Below are 20,329 nucleotides of genomic sequence, written 5' to 3' on the forward strand. Positions count from 1 at the left end.
GTGTTAGTGTGTGTTGTGCTGGTACGAGTGGATCAGACACAGCAGCGCTGCTGGAGTTTTTAAACACCTCACTGTCACTGCTGGACTGAGAATCGTCCACCGACCAAAAACATCCAGCCGACAGCGTCCCGTGCCCGCTGATGAAGGTCTAGAAGATGAGCGACTCAAACAGCAGCAATAGATGAGCGATCGTCTCTGACTTTACATCTACAAGGTGGACCGACTAGGTAGGAGTGTCTGATAGAGTGGACAGTGAGTGGACACGGTGTTTAAAAACTCCAGCAGCGCTGCTGTGTCCGATCCACTCATACCAGCACAACACACACTAACACACCACCACCATGTCGGTGTCACTGCGGTGCTGAGAATGATCCACCACCTAAATAATACCTGCTCTGTGGTGGTCCGGAGCATTGAAGATGGACTACAGTCAGTAATTGTAGAACTACAAAGTGCTTCTATATGGTAAGTGGACAGTGAGTGTAGAAACAAGGAGGTGGTTTTAATGTTATGGCTGATCGGTGTATATACATGTAACTAATATACTAATAATATATTACATATTTCACCTTTGTATCACACTTATAGGAGGAGTATTTAAAATAATTGTAATAGAAAATGGAAAACTGACCACTGCCACCACTGCCAGGTTGCCACTGTTGGGCCCTTGAGCAAGGCCCTTAACTTTCAGTAGCTTAGACAATATACAGTGTCACAGTCCTGTAAATGTAAATGTACATTATTTTGGTATCAATTGAATAAGTGATAGGAAAAACCATCCCCCTCAAAAAACTACTAACGTTCTTGTAGGATATTGAATTCTACACCCTCACAGTTACTCAAAATCTATATGAGGTCTTTTTTTATCTCTGTAGGTTCATGATCTGCTGTGATCGATGTCAGGAATGGTTCCACGGTGACTGTGTGGGGATCAGTGAGGCGCGTGGACTTCTCCTGGAGAAGAACGGAGAGGATTACATCTGTCCCGCGTGCTCTCCCTGCCCGAGTCCCGTCGGCTTCGTGACGCAGCCGGCGCTGTGCAAGGCTGCTCTGAGCTCCTCGTCCGAGAGCCTGTTCTCCTCCTCGGCCGGAGAGGAGAGACCCAGCGAGGACGAGGCCATTAAAGGGAAGATCAGGAAGGCCAGCAGTCACAGCTCTAAGAGGAAAATCAAGTTCTTCCAGCCGGTAAAACGCCTTTGTTTGGGTCTGGGTCATCGGTTTCAATCGATGTGTCTTAATTTGTTTTAGAGGCTCGACCAGGTCAGATCCTTCAGTTTCACCCAGTAAGCTGATGTTATCATCAGACCTGATTCAAATTTAACAATTATTTTAAATATAAGGAGCTAAATTAAATGATACTGGGAAGGATCTTAAATGATATAAGAAAAACACCCTGACGAGAGGTCAGAGGGGGCATGGGGATGGTCAAACGTGTTCCCTCATTACTGATGCAATTGCGACCTCTGCTGGCTGGTCTAGATGCCTGCATGAGAGATGGTTAAATCATAAACAAGTAGTGCATGACTCTGTACGTGATACTGCTCTCAGTGAGACCCTGACTCTGGCAGGTGAAGAGGTCAGGCTGAAACTTGGAACAACTGGAGATTTGGATAAGGGGAAATTAAATAGAATAAAAAAGAGAGATTATGATTATGCCAGGCCTCTTTAAGAGATTTTGACTGTGCCCTTGTCCTTTTGTGCTCGATCAAAAGTCTTTTCGACAACGGTTCTGATATTTGTGCCCCCTGAAGCACTTTGGATCATCCGTATTGACCAGTATAGATTAGTAAACACAATCTAAATATGTGACCAATAGGATTAAGATCTCATACTGTGTCTTATAGCATCATGTTTGTTTATTTCTCTGGTGTTGAGCTGAGCTCTTGAGTTTTGTCTCAGGTGGAGGTTGTATCAGAAGCGGTGGAGCTGGGGTTGAAGGATCACAAACCGACCGAGGACGCAGTGACGGTGGAGAAGGTGAAAGAGAGGGCCGCCGGTCCTAAGTGTATCGGTCCGGGCTGCAGTAACGATGCTCTGCCCGAATCGGTTTACTGTGGCCATCAGTGCATCATCCGCCACGCCGCCGTAGCCATGCAGTCTTTGTCTGAACCCAAACCTCAGCCTGAGATTAAAGCCAGACCTGCTGCTAAACCTGTGCTTAAGGTAAATCAACATGAGCTGCTTCAACTTTAACACGTTCTCTGTTCCTAGAGGTATGGGGATGAAAGCTACGTCTGTGTACAGTGATAAAGGAATGTGAACTTGTTAGACGCTGATTTAGAAATGAATGTTATTTTAATTGTGCTAGATAAAGGTTAAAGCAGAGCCTCATCTGCTCTTTAGAGAGAGAATTCAGTATTTCAGTTTTGTTTCCCGTCTTTGTGTGCCTTAGTTCCGGGGGTTCGAATCCCAGGCTGGGCTCACCAATACAGAATGGGTCTTTTCCACTGGTATGTCGGCGCTAGTGCCAAAATCCATAATGGTTTGGCGCTTTTACACCGAAAAATTACAGGTCGGTGTCATTCTGGTCCCATAATCTTGCTGGTCTGAAACCAGCGAACCTGTGATGCAAGCAGACGATTGGGAGGTCCAGTGCAAGCAGCCGGTGGGGGTTCCAAGCTTTACCATAGTAGCATTGTTTACCCACTGTTTTTTACCCAAAAGCAAGAAATTAAACTGCAGTAAAATCATGAGAAGAAACAAACGCATCACAGTGAAACATAAACCTGGTGTGTCTGAGCACGTGGAATTCACGATCGGAACAGATCAGCTGTCAGCGGATGCCAACTTCCTGCAGAGTCGATCGCTACAGACCTCCAAACTCCATGTGGCCTTCAGATGAGCTGAAGAACAGTGTGTAGAGCTTCATGGAACGGGTTTCCATGGTCGAGTAGCTGCATCCAAGCCTCACATCACCGAGCGCAATGCAAAGCGTCGGATGCAGTGGTGTAAAGCACGCCGCCACCGGACTCTAGAGCGGTGCAGACGTGTTCTCTGGAGTGACGGATCACGCCTCTCCGTCTGGGTTTGGCGGTTGCCAGGAGAACGGTACCTGTCTGACTGTATTGTGCCGAGTGTAAAGTGTGGTGGAGGGGGGATTATGGTGTGGGGGTGTTTTTCAGGAGTTCCAGTGAAAGGAACTCTTAATGCTTCAGCGTACCAAGAGATTTTGGACAATTTCATGCTCCCAACTTTGTGGGAACAGTTTGGGGATGGCCCCTTCCTGTTCCAACATGACTGCGCACCAGTGCACGAAGCACGAGCTCCATAAAGACGTGGACGAGCCAGTCTGATGTGGAAGAACTTGACTGGCCTCAACCCGATAGATAGAACACCTTTGGGATGAATTAGAGCGGAGACTGTGAGCCGGGCCTTCTCGTCCAACATCAGTGTCTGGCCTCACAAATGCGCTTCTGGAAGAACGGTCAAAAATTCCCATAAACACACTCCTAAACCCTGTGGAAAGCCTTCCCAGAGGAGTTGAAGCTGTTATAGGTGCAAAGGGTGGCGACATCATATTAAACCCTGTGGATTAAGAATGGGAGTTCATATGCGTGTGAAAGCAGACGAGCGAATACTTTTGGCGATATAGTGTATTTGGATAAACGATCCGGTGTGGCGACTCCCTAATGGAGCAGTTTGAAGCTTTACCAAACATTATTTATTTATGCTCTAAGATTCTCGTTTACTTTGCTGATGTCTTTAAAATGAAAGCTTGTAGATGTAACTCTTCACATGTGATTTCAGATCCAGAATTTGGGGAAGTTATTTAGGAAGAAACTGGTGGAGAAGCCAGCCAACCAAGAGAACGACGGCAGAAAGGAGAAAGATCTGAAACCCAGCGCTGGTACCATAGCTGCTCCTGATCACAAAGCACAGGTGGAGGAGCAGCCTGCAGCAATCGCTCCATCAGTGTTTTACAGAACCAGTATGTATCACCCAGGGGCCACAGCACACACAAACTGTTCACTCATACACACTCACACACATCATACAGTCACTCCCATTCAGGTGAGCAGCACACACACACACACACACACACACACACACAATCTCTCTCTTTTAGGTGTTACAGGTAAGTGCATCGTTCCTTGGTTGTATTTTTTTTCTTGCTCATATGAAATAAAAAAGCGGCGGCACCACACGGCAAAAACAGAAATCTAAACGCTTTCACCGAAACGGTTGTTCTCACCTGCGGGGTCGTGATTCTTCATATCATTTTAAAGTTTAAATGTGATGTTTGAATGGTGTTGAGATGCAGAAGCAGCACGGAGATTCATCTGATTTTGGGTTAGAGAACAAATTAGGGTGTGAAGGTAACACACCTTAATAGCTACGGGTGTAAAGTTCGGGGTGCATTTAGTCCTCCTGCTCTAACACGCCTACTGCAGCTTCTGTGCTGTGGCTTCTACACCCGCTGGCCACTTTATTAGGAACACCTGCTCATTCATATTGCGAACAAACATGAGTCGAGAGTTCATTATATTTACACAATCAGCGTTTAGCAGCTGCTTTTATCTAAAGTGACCTACAGTGCTGTGACAGTATACAGTCTAAGCAATTGAGGGTTTAGGGCCTTACTCAAGGGCCCAACAGAGGCTTGAACCAGCGAGCTTTTGAGGTACTAGTCCAGTACCTTAACCAGTAGTCTACAATTGCACCTCAATATAGGAACCCCAACCCTCTTTGCATGCATTTACGTTCGTGACTTTTATCCAAAGCGACTTAGTTATAACTCGACACAATTTGAGCTACTGAGACTTAAGGGTTATTGCTCAGGGGCCCAACAGTGGCTGCTTGGTAATGTTGGGGCTTGAACTGGCAACCTTCTGATTACTAGTGAACAGTTACCACTGAACTACCTAGAAAATGTGACCGGAGTGACTTTGACGTTGCATGAACGTTGGTTCGATATAAATTTCACACACACCATCGTCTAGACTTTACACAGGTGGTTTAAAAAACATCCATTAAGTGGCAGTTCTGCATGAGCAAGCTCCTTGTTAACGAGGGTGGACGGAGGAGAATGGCCAGACTGGTTTGAGCCATTGAGACGCCTACTGTTACTCAAATAACCACCCGTTACAATCACGGTAAGCAGAAAAGCATCTTGTAATGCACAACTCATCACTCAGCCAAGAACAGGAATCTGAGGGTGTAGTGGGTCCAGGCTTATGGAGACTGGACAGATGCCTATGCAGGAGGGTCAGATTTTGGTGCAGGCATGCATCCATGGGCCTAAACTGTGTGTGGTAACAGTTCAGCCTGGTGGTTTAGCTTGCTGTAATTTACATCAGTCTGAGTATCGCTGCTGACCATGTGCATCCCTTCATGGCCACAATTGTGGCGACTTCTAGCATGATGTTGCACCATGTCACAAAGCACAAAAGTCGTCTCAAATTGGTACCAGCACCATGACAATGAGTTCTTTGTTCTTCAGCTGCCTCCCACGTCACCAGATCTGAATCTAGTACATCATCGAAAGCCATGGACACACTGCACGACTTTCAAAGCGGTCAGATCACTGTACTGTTCACAACACGACTTCTAATTGGGAATCTGTAGGTCATTGTAGTTTGCATGCTACATGACTGATCAGCAGTTTGGGAGGGGGGGGGGGTCACACATGACACCATCTCTCCCCAGTAGGAATCGTCGGCGAGTCTGTCTGGTCTCCAAACTACATTTTATCATGAACACGCATGTGGAAGTGACAAAAAGGATGATGTGATACCACGTGATTTCAAGAAATGTGCGTCCACAAGAAGCAAGCAGAGTTGTTTGTGTGCTTATATGCAGCAAGAAAACAAGGGGAACACAAAGTGTCTTGGGATACAGGAGACATCTATTCTGTTCTGGTGAGAGTTGGAGGTAAATCAATATTTTGGTAATGAAAACGTAGGTATTGTGGTTTGGCGTGGACCACAAGGTCCCCCGGGTTTCTCCCCAGTTATGTATCTTGCGTTCCGATTGGCTGGAGCCCGACATCGTACTCACTCCAAGTCATAACCTGGTTGCGACACTTTTTACACTACAGTATTTGGACTTGCCGGCAGGTCCAGATATTGATCCGGGGCCTCTTGGATTGTGTCTTCGAACCGTTCACACAGAGAGGTCAAGAGCCAATTTTCAAGCCCCGAGTGAGCACTGATTTTCCCTGAGCTGGAGCTTCTTTTCCTTTTTCAGATTGCTATTTCGTTTTCGTCGTACCTGTGAGCGTCTAGATTTAATGGGGTGTTGCTGACTCCTTTCACTGCAGATATAATTATCACACAATCAAGCTAACGATGCCTGGTTTGATGGACAAGTCAGGCTGAGCGGCCAGTGTGTCAGGAAATTGCATACATCACACAAACACAACCAGAATCCGGTATAACTACACTTAACATCTGTATACACTTTACATCTCACACTGATTACAAAAAAGGACACGGTGGCTAAGTGTCGCCTCACAGCGAGAAGGTCCAGGGTTCGATCCCCAGGTGGGGCGGTCCGGGTCCTTTCTGTGTGGAGTTCGCATGTTCTCCCCGTTTCTGCATGGGTTTCCTCCTTGTGCTCCGGGTTCCTCCCACAGTCCAAAGAAGTGCGAGTGAGGTGAACTGGAGACACTAAATTGCCCAAGATATAAATGTGTGAACTGATGAATCTCGTGTAATGAGTAACTACCGTTTCTGTCATGAATGTAACCAAAGTGTAAAACATGATGTTAAAATCCTAATAAACAAACAAACAAATAAAAAGGACCAATCAGCATTCTGCTCGCTGCTGTGAAAGGTGTGCGTCACGTTAGGAATGTTTGTCTGCAAGTCACGGCACACCCAGTTTATCCAGCGATCATGATCAGGACTGGATGACCAGGACAGTAAACACAAACATGACCAAAGAAAACCAAGCCAGGTGATTATCTGGTTGTTTTATCCTCTAATGTGAACAAACATGGATGTTGAATTATGTTTTTCTAACAGCAGCGTGCCTCATAGCGCCCATCTTTACTCTTCACAGTCACATGACTTACTGATTTGATGCGCTGACCAATCACGAGTTCACTGGTTTCTGCGGCGGAATGAAATGGCAGGTCTTGCGATGTTTAGGTTACTACCCGAGTTTCACTTCGACAGCCGTAACGGACACACAGAGCGATGGCTACATAGTGAATGCACACTAATGCAGGTTCAGTGTTCGAGATGCCCTGTGCTACCAGCCTGGCCGGGCGCCAAACAGCAACTCATGCTGTCTGATTGAGGACAGTGAGAAGAGAGGAGCGTGATCCTCCGTATGCTGCTGGCACGTGTACAAAGAAGTGGCTGGCGGCTTCACGAGTGTCTGCGGCCAGCGTGGGGGTCGTGCAATCAGCAAAGGTCACCGGAAAGTGGATATATCCAAATCAGGACAATTTAAAAGCATAATGTTCATGCGCATTTTTCTTAATCGCGTTTAAAGCACTAAACTAGAAAAATGGCAGTACATTCATGTTTCAGATCACACCTACATCTTTTGTTTGTGCCTCTGTAGTGGCTTGTTTATAGACTGTTTTAATATCCAGCTTGATTTTATGTCCTGAAATGTATTTGTATTTAGTTTTTATAATAGAACGTAGACCTTAAAAAAGCTTTACAGAGATCCGGGTCTAAACCTTTAATAATCAGCCTGTGGAAACGGTGGCAGCAGAGACTCCAACATTTTAAGACAGGACCACGACTCTCCTCGGACCACCCTTATGGTATTTGGATAATTGAAATTAAGATGGAATAAGTAGATAAAGTTTTAGTTCCAGCATTTAGCAGATGTGACTTACAATTATGCAAGCAATTAAGGACTAAGGGCCTTGCTCTGGGGCCCAGCAGTGGCAGCTTGGCATTGGTGTGGCGTGATTCTGGCAAGACCCAAAGTTGAAGCTCCATACTTTACGAAAACTCCATGAGCAAATATTCCAACAGTTCAGGAACATTTCTCCAGACTAAGTTGCTAGGAATTTTTGGATTTCACCGTCCACAGTCCTTTATAGCATTAAAATGTTTAGAGAATCTGGAGAATTTCTGTGCATAATGGGTGAGGCCAAAAACCAAAATAGAATCCTTGTGACTCCCAGCCGCCCCCCACCTTCACACACACTCATCCAATGCCTCAGAAAAGTCAATAAGGGACTTTTAAGGAGGACTGGCAGCTTAATGAACCAAGAGCACCCTTAATCTACAGTGATTGGTTGGTACAATTTGTAAATAGCTTGGGTAGAGCTTAAACCCTGACACAAGGTCATATGGTCTGTGACCCAAATTGCTTTAATAGAAAACATTTCACCAATAATGTCTAGCGCAAACTTTTTTAAGTGAACCACATTTTGTCTATGACTTTTACCATTACCCAAACAACACAAACAGTGCATCACAACAAAATAAATAATAAAAAAGATGGCAATCTGGCAGTCTTCCTTTGAAAACAAGTGCCATAATCTTAAGCACTTTACACAACGCAGGAGACCCTGGACTGTTAAGCGGTTGTCGGGCGAGGATGAAGAAGAAGTGTATATATAATCACAGTCAATAACCAAAAACACAGCTGACTTCTACAATACAATAGCGTTTTTCTCCCAACTTAGTGTAGTCAATTTGTCTTCCACTGCTGGGGGATCCCCAATTTTTCACAGTCGAGGTGGGTATATTGCTGCCCACGCCTCCAACGACCCGCACGCAGCCCTCAACGGAACCCTTTTCCACCCATGTACTCAGCACAGGTGCCTCTATCCGCCAATCAGAGTCCTTACTCAGTGTCTGAAGACCCCGCCCACACATTCCGGTCATTCCCTTCCTGCAGGCACTGCCAGTTATGCCGGCCAGCTGGCGCCCAGCCGACCGGTGGCAACGCCGAGTTTTGAACCGAGGAGTTCAGAATCTCGGTGCTGGTGTGCTAGCGGAACATCCTGCTGCGCCACCTGGGCGCCATGTTTACTTCTTTTTGTTTTTAAGATTAAGCATATACTTTTGCATACAATTGTACATTTATAGGTGACTACCCATGAGCCTCATGCAGATGAAAGTGTTCATCCACACACATGCATACAAGAGATGCTCAGTTTTGGCTGGCACAGCCAGATTATTAGAGAAGTCAGGAACACCACCCCTCCCACCAAGAGAAGATTGCCAGTTGCCCTGTGGCATCGCCTGGGCTGGATCAAGCAACCTCTGGGCGATCGGGTGAAGGCTTTTCTCGTGTACCGCTTTAGATCATTTTGGCAGTAATGTTTATAAGTGAATTTGAGAATTTTAACCATGTGGTGTTCAGCACTTTCCTGTTGCTATGGCTTTAGAGTAATTATGAAACAAATGAGGATCTTTGAAAGCAAATGAGTCCATGATTTGCATTTACTGCTCAACATACTGAGGCAGTCTGGTCCAAAATATCAGTCTGTGACCAGCTCCTCCTCCAAGTTATAGAAATTCTTTCAAATTTATCGTTGCGCCACTAAAATGCACGTCATGTTTTATACCTCTCTCAGTAATGGGTGTGATTGCAACACTTGAACCTAATAATTAGGAAAGGTGTTCACATACATTCGGCCACGTAGTGTTGGCTTCAGACAGACATTGAACATGGAGCCAAACGACACAGTTAATGATTATGAGCATCACATACTGTAGCAGTTCCATAAGATTGTAAAATAATTCCAATGATCCCAAAACTAATTGTTTAGAACAGGGGTTTTCAGGGGACATGTTTTATTAGTCTTGCTGACCACACACACACACACACACATTTAATGTTATCCAGCAAAATTGTCTTATGGAAGCACTTGACCCTGATCAGGTGATCAGGATAGAGTGGTTGATGTAAATGTAAAATTGAAATTAACTGGTGTAAGTTTTCTTCACTAGGAGGAGCTATTAACAGTAGTTTTGGTTTATGGCGGGACCAATCAATAAGTTGCTATATATATACTGTATATATTTTAATGCATCATCTTACCTCCTTTTTCTTCCAATTTAACACAGCCAATCCGTTACTGGGGAATCTGACGGCGTCCAAGGAGGGTGTATATTCGTCTGATGCACACTCCTTCCGACACACTCCTCCCTTCTTATTCACTTGTACTTGCACGTGAGGTCGGCTTCGCGTACGGCGAGTCACGCCCCGATCTCTGCGCTCATCCACTTTCTGTACAGGTGCCCTGAGGCACAGCGTTGGTAACCCCACCCCTTAATTCGGTATTTCCCACCTAGCAAACAGCAGACTGGAGGCCAGTTTGTCTGCTGCACCAGAGGGCGCCCAGCCGACCGGTAACAGAGCTGAGATTTAAACGCGGTAGCTCAGAATCTCGGTGTCGGTGTGCTAGCAGATTATCTCGCTGGGCGCCAAGTATATATATATATATATATATATATATATATATATATATATATATATATATATATATATATTTTTTTTTTTTTTTTTTTTTTTAAATGCATTTTCTCCCCATTTTTCTCCCGATTTAGTGCACTGAATTTCGTCTTCAGAGATACCAAATTGCATCCGAGGAGAGCACGTCGCTGTACACGCCTCTTCCGACACGTGCACAGGCACCAATCAGGGACCTTACACAGTGTATGAAGAACCACCCATCCACACATAGTCCGGCCCCCACCCTGCAGATACGGTGGCCAATTAGCATCTGCTGCAGGCACTGCCAATTATGCCAGCTAGATGGCACCCAGCCGACCAGAGGCAACATCGAGTTTCGAACCGAGGAGTTCAGAAACTCGGTGCTAGTGTGCCACCTGGGCGTCTAAGTATATTTTTTAACACTGTTTATGTATAACTGTGGTGACACCTGACCGTGAGCTTGTTGGACATCCTATTCCAAAACTGATTTGTGGGACTATTTAGTGAGATCAGGCATATCGTAGTTTGTCTGATATAAAAGAGCTACACAAAGTTGTGTTTAAGCCCCCTGTGCTGGAGGAATGGGTCAAAATGCTGGAGTTTCTGCAGTTCTTTTACATATTCAGCATTTAGCAGCATTTTATCCAAAGTGACTTCGTGACCGAATACAGGGGACCCATAAGTGGTAACTGGGCAGTGGTGAAGCTTAAACCAGCAACCTCCTAATTATTAGTCCAGTACCTTAACCACTGAGCTACCACTGCTCATACAAATATGTTGGATGTTGCAGATTTTGTTTGGGTTACAGTTATTTTTGTTTATTATTGTTTGTTTATTAGGATTATAACGTCATGTTTTACACTTTGGTTACATTCATGACAGGAACGTTAGTTACTACACAAGATTCATCATCTCACAAGTTTATATCAAACACAACCTTGGACAATTTAGTGTCTTCGATTCACCTCACTTGCACGTCTTTGGACTGTGGGAGGAAACCGGAGCACCCGGAGGAAACCCACGCGGACACGGGGAGAACATGCAAACTCCACACAGAAAGGACCACCTGGGGATCGAACCCAGGACCTTCTTGCTGTGAGGCGACAGTGCTACCCACTGTGCCACCGTGCCGCCTGACAGTTATTTACAACACAGCAGTGACACTGACATGAAAAAGAAGAAGGCCCGTATTTGTCATATATACATATACAGGTGTACAGTACAATGAACACCAATTCATTCTTCGCATAGCCCAGTTTGTTTGGAAGCTGGGGTCAGAGCGAAGGGTCAGCCATCGTGCGGCGTCCCTGGAGCAGCCAGGTTAAGGGCCTTGCTCAAGGGCCCAACAGTGGCTCCATGGCAGACCTGGGATTCAAACTCTCAACCTTTTAGTTGATAGCCCAAAGCTCCACCCACTAGGCTACCACTGTCTCATCAATGGTGGTGTCCTAATATTTATAGGACCCTTCTAGACAAATACTAAAAGAGACAAATTTCCACGGTGTGACGTGTCGTTTGCTGGGTTCACTTAAAAAGTCAAATAGCTATAACGATGTTTTATTATACTGAACATTAAAACGACTGCGCATCACTCGCCCGTGCATCATTTTACTTGATGGAAAAGTGGAGCAACAACCACTCTGTGATCAGCCATTCATGAAGTCCTCTGGCTATCATTTCTGTGATGCAGAACAGCAGGGTGAAATACTGGAATGATGAGCTGCACAGGAAAAGAAAAAAAATTTCACTTCAGGGCAGGAGAAATCCAATCTTAGGGCCTCAAAGTTTTAGTGACCTTAGAACAACCCCACTCTTCCACCTTTGGACTTTTACAGTCCAGTTCTGTAAATAAGTGCACGTTTTACAAAGCAGCAGCTTAATGATTTACTCATTTAATATAAAAGTGAAGCATTAGCACTGTTCAGAACTCAGCACTGCTGAAACGTACATGATGCTTTAAGGCAGAAAAGAAAATGTTCTTACACAAGACATTGGACAAATAGAGTCTGTGTGAATCTGACCATCACATACCTGCTGCCCACTGGCATCGCACCTACCTTTACTCTTCACCTTGCAGGTTGGGAGCCCGCGAGATGCCTCCACGTCACACGTTACATGGGTGGCCTGATCACCAGGCACCTCCTTTAACCCCATGATTTATACACACACACATAACAAGAATCCAAATCTGTGTGATCTGTTTATTAAAACCTCACTGCTGTTGCTTTGAACAGACCTGTTAGCAGACATGTAGATAGATTTACAGACTTATTAATGTTATGAATGATGCTTATTCATCTCACACGAGATCCTAACAGATCCAGATCTGCAGTAATGCTGTGGGCTAAACAGAGGTCATTTATACTCTTCCCTTCATTGTGCTTTGTTTTAGCGGCAGTGAAAGATGAAAAGGAGGCTGTGAAAAGTAAAGCAGACAAAAGGCCACTAACGCAGAGCGAGACTCCCAAACGGCCGGCTTCACCGGAGGCCCCTGCGGCCGAAACCTCCACTTATAGAACGGCTCCTTTAGAGAGTCACACAAGTGAAAATGCAGCCAACAATACAGTGTTAGCAGCTCCACCAGCACGTCTCCTGGCTGAGAAATCTGCCTCGTCAGAACAACCAGAGGGTCCTGCGACTGCAGAAACGATTTCATTAGCTCTATCAAAAGAGGCATCAGCTCTGTGTGCTCCAGTGGAAGGTTTTCTGTACGCAAAAGCACAAAGATCAGCTCCATCAGGTGGTCTTGAGTCTAAAAAATCTGCTCTGTCAGCTCAGCTTGATGGACCTGCAGCTGAAATACCCACGAGACCCACAGCTTCATCAGCTCCACCAGAAGTACCAAAGGCTGAAAACCCAGTGAGACCTTGGGGAACTACTGCTGAAAGAAACACGACACTTTCATCTTTGTCATCTTCTCTTGTGGCTGAGAAATGCATCAAACCTCCTGCTTCATTAGCTCAGTCAGAGGAACCCAAGACTGAAAAACCCTTAGAACCTAAAGCTTTATCGGCTCTACCAGGGGAAACCGTGATCACACAACCCTCAGGTTCAGCATTTCAATCAAAAGGTCCTTCGGTTCAAAAAACAACAGGACCTTCAGCTTATTTGGCTTTATTAAAAGAACCGACGACTGAACATCCTACACCTTTAGCTTCATCTGCTACATCAAAGGGTCCTGTGGCTGAAAAGCCCATGATAGCCCTAGCATCATCTCAATCTATGAATCTCATAGCAAAAAAACCCATAACCACCTTAGTTTCATCTGACAGTCTCATGACACAAAAAACTCCATTAATACCCTCAGATTTATCAACTTCTCTAGAGCTAAAAATGCCCAAAAAACCCTTGACACCACCAGAGGGACGTGTGGCTGACAAACCCATAAAACCCAACACTTCATCAGCTCAGTTAGAGAGTCCTGTGGCTGAAAAAACAGCCGTGACAGTATCTCCATCAGCTCCATCGCTTAAGAATCCTCTTCCAAGCCGAGCCAAGAAAACCATGCCGGGTTCCCCACGCCTCACCGGACCCAAGCTGCTCCTGACCACTGCTCCACAAGAAAACAAAAACAGCTCTGCAGTCTCAAAGAACCCAGGCCAACCTCCAGAGGCATCTAAGACACCTCAGATGCCACATCCAGCCCCAGAACCACGAGTCCTGCCTGTCAGTCCTGCACCCGTCCCACCATCCAGACCCCTCCAGGCTCACCCCAACATGCAGATAAGACAGAACATCAGGCGCTCTCTCACCGAAACTCTGCTGAAAAGGTCAGACTGAGCAAATTCATACAGAATTCTGGCTCATAATTCTTCTGGTACTGGTACTTTCTGCACATATTAATCTGAAATCATAATAAGGAAAGAAAAGACCAAGTAAAATGCACATGTATAGGGTTGCACTAAAGGCAGCTGTTGAGTTCTGCAAAATGTGAAAATGAGGCAAAAAAAAAAAAAAAACCTGGGTACACGCGTGGCACAGCAGTAAAACACGCTAGCCCACCACTTCTGAGAGCTCCAGATTTTGAGTTGTTTGATGCGCCTGTACAGTGACAGTGAATAATGATGATCAGTGTCTCTCCAAGCATGATTCTGATCCCTGTGTGAACCAGTGGCGTAACTAGGAGCTCATGGGCCCCAGTGCAAAAAATCATTTTGGGCCCCCTCAACAGTTTTCATATATATAAAAGCTATGTGCAGCAATGTGTGGGCAGTGCGGTGGGGGGTTGAGTTCATGTCGTGGAGGCCCCCACCCCGCCATGGGCCACAGTGCACCTGCCCCCGGGTAGTTACGCCCCTGGTGTGAACCCACCTCATACAGGTGACCATAAGCGGTCGGCTACTGCACACGTGATATAGGAACCGTGTGTCAGTTATGGCCTTGCTCGATCAGGGTAAAGGTCTGCAGCAGTAGAGGAGATACTGCTGGGGAATTGGATATGACTAGATTGGGGAAAATATTGCAAAATGCAGAATGCTGTCTATCATTTTCACTATAAGAACAAAACAGTAGGCTGAGACAGACATGATAGTCCATATAGATTTATTTTGACATTTCTTTCCTTTCTTTAACATCGAACCAAAATATTTTGAATGAATTAATTTATTAAATTGGTCATTTTATTGGAAAAATCTTTAGGATCTGTGCAGCCAAATGATGTTGGGTCTATTTCAAGCCCTGATCCATGTTGGGATTTAATCTTGGCACTGTTGTTTTACTATACAAAACACATTGAATGAAATATTCCACCACGTAGTACAGATTCAGGTTGGTAAACTCATCAGCTGAAGGTTTAAATAGAGTAAAACACATGCCGATGTATATGGTGGATGTCATTTAACAGTGTCATCGTGCTCCACTGTGTTCACTTGACTGGTTTTTACATTATTAGGGTGAGTGACAGCGATGATTTGGACGCCCCTGAGAGTAAACTTGAGAAGCTGGCTGTAAACATCGAGCGAGAGATGTTCAACATGTACTACACAACAGACAACAAATACAAGACCAAGTTCAGGTCACTTTTATTGAGTCTGAAAGACCCTAAGAACAAGGTGTGTTTATAAACCAACATGTTCAGTATCATTAAGTTACAGAAGCACCTCCTTTATATATCATTTCTTTTTTTATGTTTTACCACTGCTTTATCCTGGTCAGGGTCACGGTGGGTCCATTTTTCCTGAAACCACTGGGCACAGTTCAGTAACACATCCCAGACAGCACGTCAGTCCATTGCAGGGCCTCGGCATTGACATATCCAGGCATATCTATAAGTACACGCCTGACCGGTCGATAAATTATTTGGAAATAACTGAATCGGTGGCTCGTGTCGCACTGTCGCCTCACAGCGAGAAGGTCCTGGGTTCGATCCCCAGGCGGGGCGGTCCGGGTCCTTTCTGTGTGGAGTTTGCAGGTTTCCTTCAGGAGCTCCGGTTTCCTCCCGCAGTCCAAAAACATGCAGTCAGGTTAATTGGAGAGACTGAACTGCCCTATAGGTGAATGTGTGTGTGTGTGTGTGTGCCCTGCGACGGACTTGCACCCCGTCCAGGGTGTTACTGTGTGCCTTGCGCCCATTGAAAAGCTGGGATAGACTCCAGCCCCCCACGACCCTGAGTGAATCGGGGGAGGAGAGAGGAAAGCGGTACAGCTCATAGAGTTCCAAAAACATGCTGATGGTAAATTGGTTGCCTTTACATAGCCCCTAAGTGGGAGTGAGATGCAACCCTGATCGGAATGAAAATATATAAGTAAATAAAGTTGGTTACAGGTTCTGAAGTGTGAATCATGCAGCAATAATGTGATATAAATAAAGGCAGTTAGCTTGCACTCACATAATATCTAAATATATTATTTCAGGGCCTTTTGTACCAGGTCGTGAGGGGACACATCACTCCGTTTAAACTGACCCGCCTAAGTCAGGAAGAGCTTCTGTCGGTTCAGGTATGAACCTTTTATCCTCTGTTTAGTTTTCAGAATAATTGTACATTGATTATGTGGGTGTTGATTACATTTATTGAACTGTAATGCAGCTATGTGACAAATCCCAAGTGCACTGAGTGTTGCTTTTGCAAATGTTTGTATATACATTTCTGCTATACACATTAAACTGGTTTTCTATCTAATTGTTTTGGCTTTTTTTGATCTAATTCAACTAATCCTGAGTAATTTAATGAGAAAACATGCAGAACATGGGATCTGCTGACGTGTACTGAAGTACCTCTGTACTGAAGTGTACCTGAAGAGTAGCTTCATGTCTGATTATTTCTTTCTGACAGGCATGTGCTGCTAATCCTCTGCCTGTGAAGGAGGACGTTCCCCCGGCTGATTCAGACGTGAAGGAGCCTCCTAAAGCATGTGAGAACAGAGTGGTAAAAGCTGACAGCGTCGCCACTTCATCGTCAGTAAGTCTTCACATAAAATCCCTAGAGTTTGCGCTGAATATTGGATGGTGGGAGATTAATATTGTATTTTCGTCCACAGGAAGATAAAGTCCAACCTTCTGTAGGCAGGCCTGCACAACCCAAGAAGGTCAGCAGTGCTGTCTCGGATATCATCAGCAGCATGCTTAAAGACACGACGGATGAACATAAATTGCATCTTTTTGACCTTAAATGCAGGATATGTACTGGTACGTTGCTCCTAAATTCATGTTTAACAGACCAGCTGAAACATAGAGGCTGGTTGTGCAGTAAACAGTTGCAATCAGTATGATTCAGCCCCCATAAACCAATCAGACAAGAACTATTCAAATAGCTCAACACAGCTTATAAAACAAGTGGTCCCACTAATTCAACACAAAATGCCATAAATGCTGCCTCAGCACACCTGTGGCAACCCATCAAGGACTTCATTAGTTGAATCAGGTGTGCTTGAGATCGAACACCTCAGGTTTGTTGACTGTGACATTTTATTGTATGTTAGTGTCATACAAGTCAAGAGAAGAGAGAATTGCATTGTATACAAGTTGAAGGTGCTGTGGAAAAGTATTTGCTCCCTTCTTTCTTTTAATTTGTTGATTTTTCACATTAAATAGTTTTACAAGTATTACAGTAAACAGTCTCAACCAGCCCAACACTTAAATCACTTCACACCAATTCTACATGGCCAAAAACAGTTTTAACTGTGGATTCATTCTTAGGTTGTTTACCTAATGGCTTTTAAAGCAAAGCCAGCTGTTTCCTAGCATTGTTCTGAACATGAACATCATTGCAAAAAGCACAAATCAATCTTTATACAGTTGTAGCACCTGCTGTTTGCAACACTGCGAGTCTCAGCGGGCCTTCAACGGACAAAATTGGTCGCGTCTGAGGGAGGGAGGGAACGTCGGCGCGGTCAGGTTCCTTTAGTAAAATAGAACCACGTGTAGACCTAGTGAACACAGTCTGTAGTGATTACACTACTGTTATTCTCTCGAGTGCATCCGCATTTCATTTTCTCTGCTTGTTCATCTTTTATAAGCATGTGAACTAAATATGACCAGTACGTCATTTAATTATAGGTCAGATTTCTGGCGCTGAGGACCCTGAGGCTAAAAGGTTCAAAAAGGAGGAACCAAAACAAGAGGAGGAGGAGGGAAAAGCACCATGCGTTGTTCCCATTCCTGATAAACAGCCTCCACCTGGTACACTGATAGCTGATTCTGTTATTGTGGAGTCCCCTGCTTCTCCAACCACAGAAGACTGCAGCACTGAGACGGCTCTGCCAGTATTTACTCCTCCTGTGATCCCGGCCATTTCCATAGTGACCATAACGAGACGAGATCCACGCACAGCAGCGTATAGATCTATATCTTCTGCATCTACTGTACCTACTGAATCCACTTCAGCTACAGCACCTTCTCCTGTTAGTGTCGCCACCCCTACCCCTACCCCTGCTGTCAACCCACCCCAGAGTGTACTCACAAAACCAAAACCAAAACCAAGTGACAAAGAGAATAAGGAGGAAACAAAAGCACCAGAGCCTCGACCTCCACCACCACCAGTGCTGAAATCCATCCTGTTAAAACCTTCAGCCTCGACAGTCCCAAGGATTTACGATTCATCCACTTCAACCACCAGGTTTGTAAGCTTTTACTACTTTACCACAGTGTGTAGGGTACATAAGTCATTTCAATCCAGAACATTACACTAGCCCACTACCACTGGGATCCAGGGTTCAAATTGCCAGTGGTGCTATTGGTCGATTTGGTCAAGGCCCCTGAATGGATTTTTGTTCTGTCTGGAGTGTGTTACTGTGTTGTGTCCAGTGATTCCAGGGAAACCAGGCCCGGATAACTATCCACATTATCCATTGTCCCAATCTGGATTTGTTTCAATTCTTAGTGTCCCTAGGAAGTGTCCATCGTTATTGCTGGTTATCACAATGAATTTCTTTGGTACAAAATAAAAAAGCCAATTTTTTATTCCCTATTTGTAAATCATCCGCCGTTTGCACCACTCCCACCCTGACTGAGCAGAGATGCAGACTATAGCATACATCCTTTGACACGTGTGCAGTCCCGAGCCACTTCTTTTCACCTGCCAGGGCCTGTTGGACGCCTGGCTTGGTCGAAAGCACAACTGAGATTCAAACTCGAGATCAGACTGGCGTTAGACTGCTGCACCACTTGAGCAGCCCCTTTAGCCTAATAAACAATAACTTGTAGGTTTTATGACATACCACCCATCTATCCTCTGGAGCTCTTATTGGTTCTGTAGAAATGGGGCATCCAAACAAAGCAAATATGGACATTAAAAACTAGCAGACTTTTTACTGGCCATATGAGACACTAAATAATTTCTGCTATGGAAATATGTTATTGTACCCTGTGTAGTGAGAATGGACATTTTACATAGGGTATTATCAGCATCAAACTTTATAACACATGTTGCACTGCTTTCTAAATTTACCAGGAACTTTACTTTACTTCAATTGAACTTTGGTTGTGGTTGTTGTCATGCCCCTGTTTGGTACTCGGCTTAAATGACTTGGTGTCACAATTCCAATATAATATTCCATTTCCTAAAGTCCTAATGTCCTAATGTCGTTCCTTGTTTTTTTTTTTTTTTTTTTTTTTTTTTAATAGATTGGTGAGCTCTCACAGCCCAGCTGACAGTGAGACAAAACAGGAGACAGTATGGAAAGGTTTTCTCAACATGCAGTCTGTGGCCAAGTTCGTTACGAAGGGATACGCGATTTCAGGCTCTTCAGAGACTCTGAAAAAGGTCAGGGTCTACAAGCTTTGCATGTTTTTGACAGTAGAGGTGTGTGTATGAAATGATAAAGCAGGGAACGCTTTTTATGTAGCACTACTGTGTCCGTGGGTTATTGTGAAAAATTCTACAATACTTGTTTTGGGAGCTGAGAGCTTGTTTTTGGGAACCGAGACGGTTATCTGTGTTTAAGAAAGATTATATAGGATTATTTCATTTTCATCAACCTACGAACACATGAAAAACAAACAAAGAAACCAGCCTACCACTGTTATTTAAATAAATATATACAGGCAATCTAAATAAATATTATTGTGTTGCTTATTCACAATGCCAGTTGAATAAAACAGGCCTAAATACCAAATGTATATTTTCTTTGTCTAGGACATGCCAGATACCATCCACATTGGTGGTCGGATATTACCACAGACGGTTTGGGAATATGTCGAGAGAGTGAAGACATCTGTAACAAAGGTAAACTCACTAAATCACTCGTACATTTTGCTAACTAGAACAAACCGTTTAAATAAATAATGAAATGTATTTATTTACGTGCTCTTGTGTCATTTCCTCAGGAGATGTCTTTGATTCGGTTTTGCCCGGGCACCGATGAGGAAGAGATTGCGTACGTGTCTCTCTTCTCTTACTTCAACAGTCGAAGGCGCTTTGGGGTTGTTTCCAACGTTTGCAACAACGTTAAAGACCTTTATCTTATTCCCTTGGGTGCAAATCAGTCCATCCCTTCTATACTTCTGCCACTGGAGGGACCAGGTCAGTATTTCAGG

General features: G+C 44.6%; 1 protein-coding gene and 1 pseudogene across 1 annotated transcript in view; one reads left to right on the forward strand and one right to left on the reverse strand.

Moving 5' to 3' along the window:
• Positions 1–20,329, forward strand: part of si:ch73-181d5.4 (death-inducer obliterator 1) — a 28,643-nt gene that overhangs the window by 3,493 nt on the left and 4,821 nt on the right. Inside the window, exons 3-14 of the mRNA XM_063016108.1 lie at positions 876–1,185; positions 1,900–2,163; positions 3,748–4,146; positions 13,288–14,126; positions 15,248–15,407; positions 16,210–16,293; positions 16,629–16,754; positions 16,834–16,981; positions 17,852–18,410; positions 19,418–19,556; positions 19,929–20,018; positions 20,123–20,315. Of these exons, the coding sequence (XP_062872178.1) occupies positions 876–1,185; positions 1,900–2,163; positions 3,748–4,146; positions 13,288–14,126; positions 15,248–15,407; positions 16,210–16,293; positions 16,629–16,754; positions 16,834–16,981; positions 17,852–18,410; positions 19,418–19,556; positions 19,929–20,018; positions 20,123–20,315 (3,311 nt within the window). The remainder of the gene's footprint in view (positions 1–875; positions 1,186–1,899; positions 2,164–3,747; positions 4,147–13,287; positions 14,127–15,247; positions 15,408–16,209; positions 16,294–16,628; positions 16,755–16,833; positions 16,982–17,851; positions 18,411–19,417; positions 19,557–19,928; positions 20,019–20,122; positions 20,316–20,329) is intronic.
• LOC134334021 (U7 small nuclear RNA) lies at positions 11,796–11,855 on the reverse strand (annotated as a pseudogene).

Source organism: Trichomycterus rosablanca, chromosome 19 (assembly GCF_030014385.1).
Source record: "Trichomycterus rosablanca isolate fTriRos1 chromosome 19, fTriRos1.hap1, whole genome shotgun sequence".
Lineage (NCBI taxonomy): Eukaryota > Metazoa > Chordata > Actinopteri > Siluriformes > Trichomycteridae > Trichomycterus > Trichomycterus rosablanca.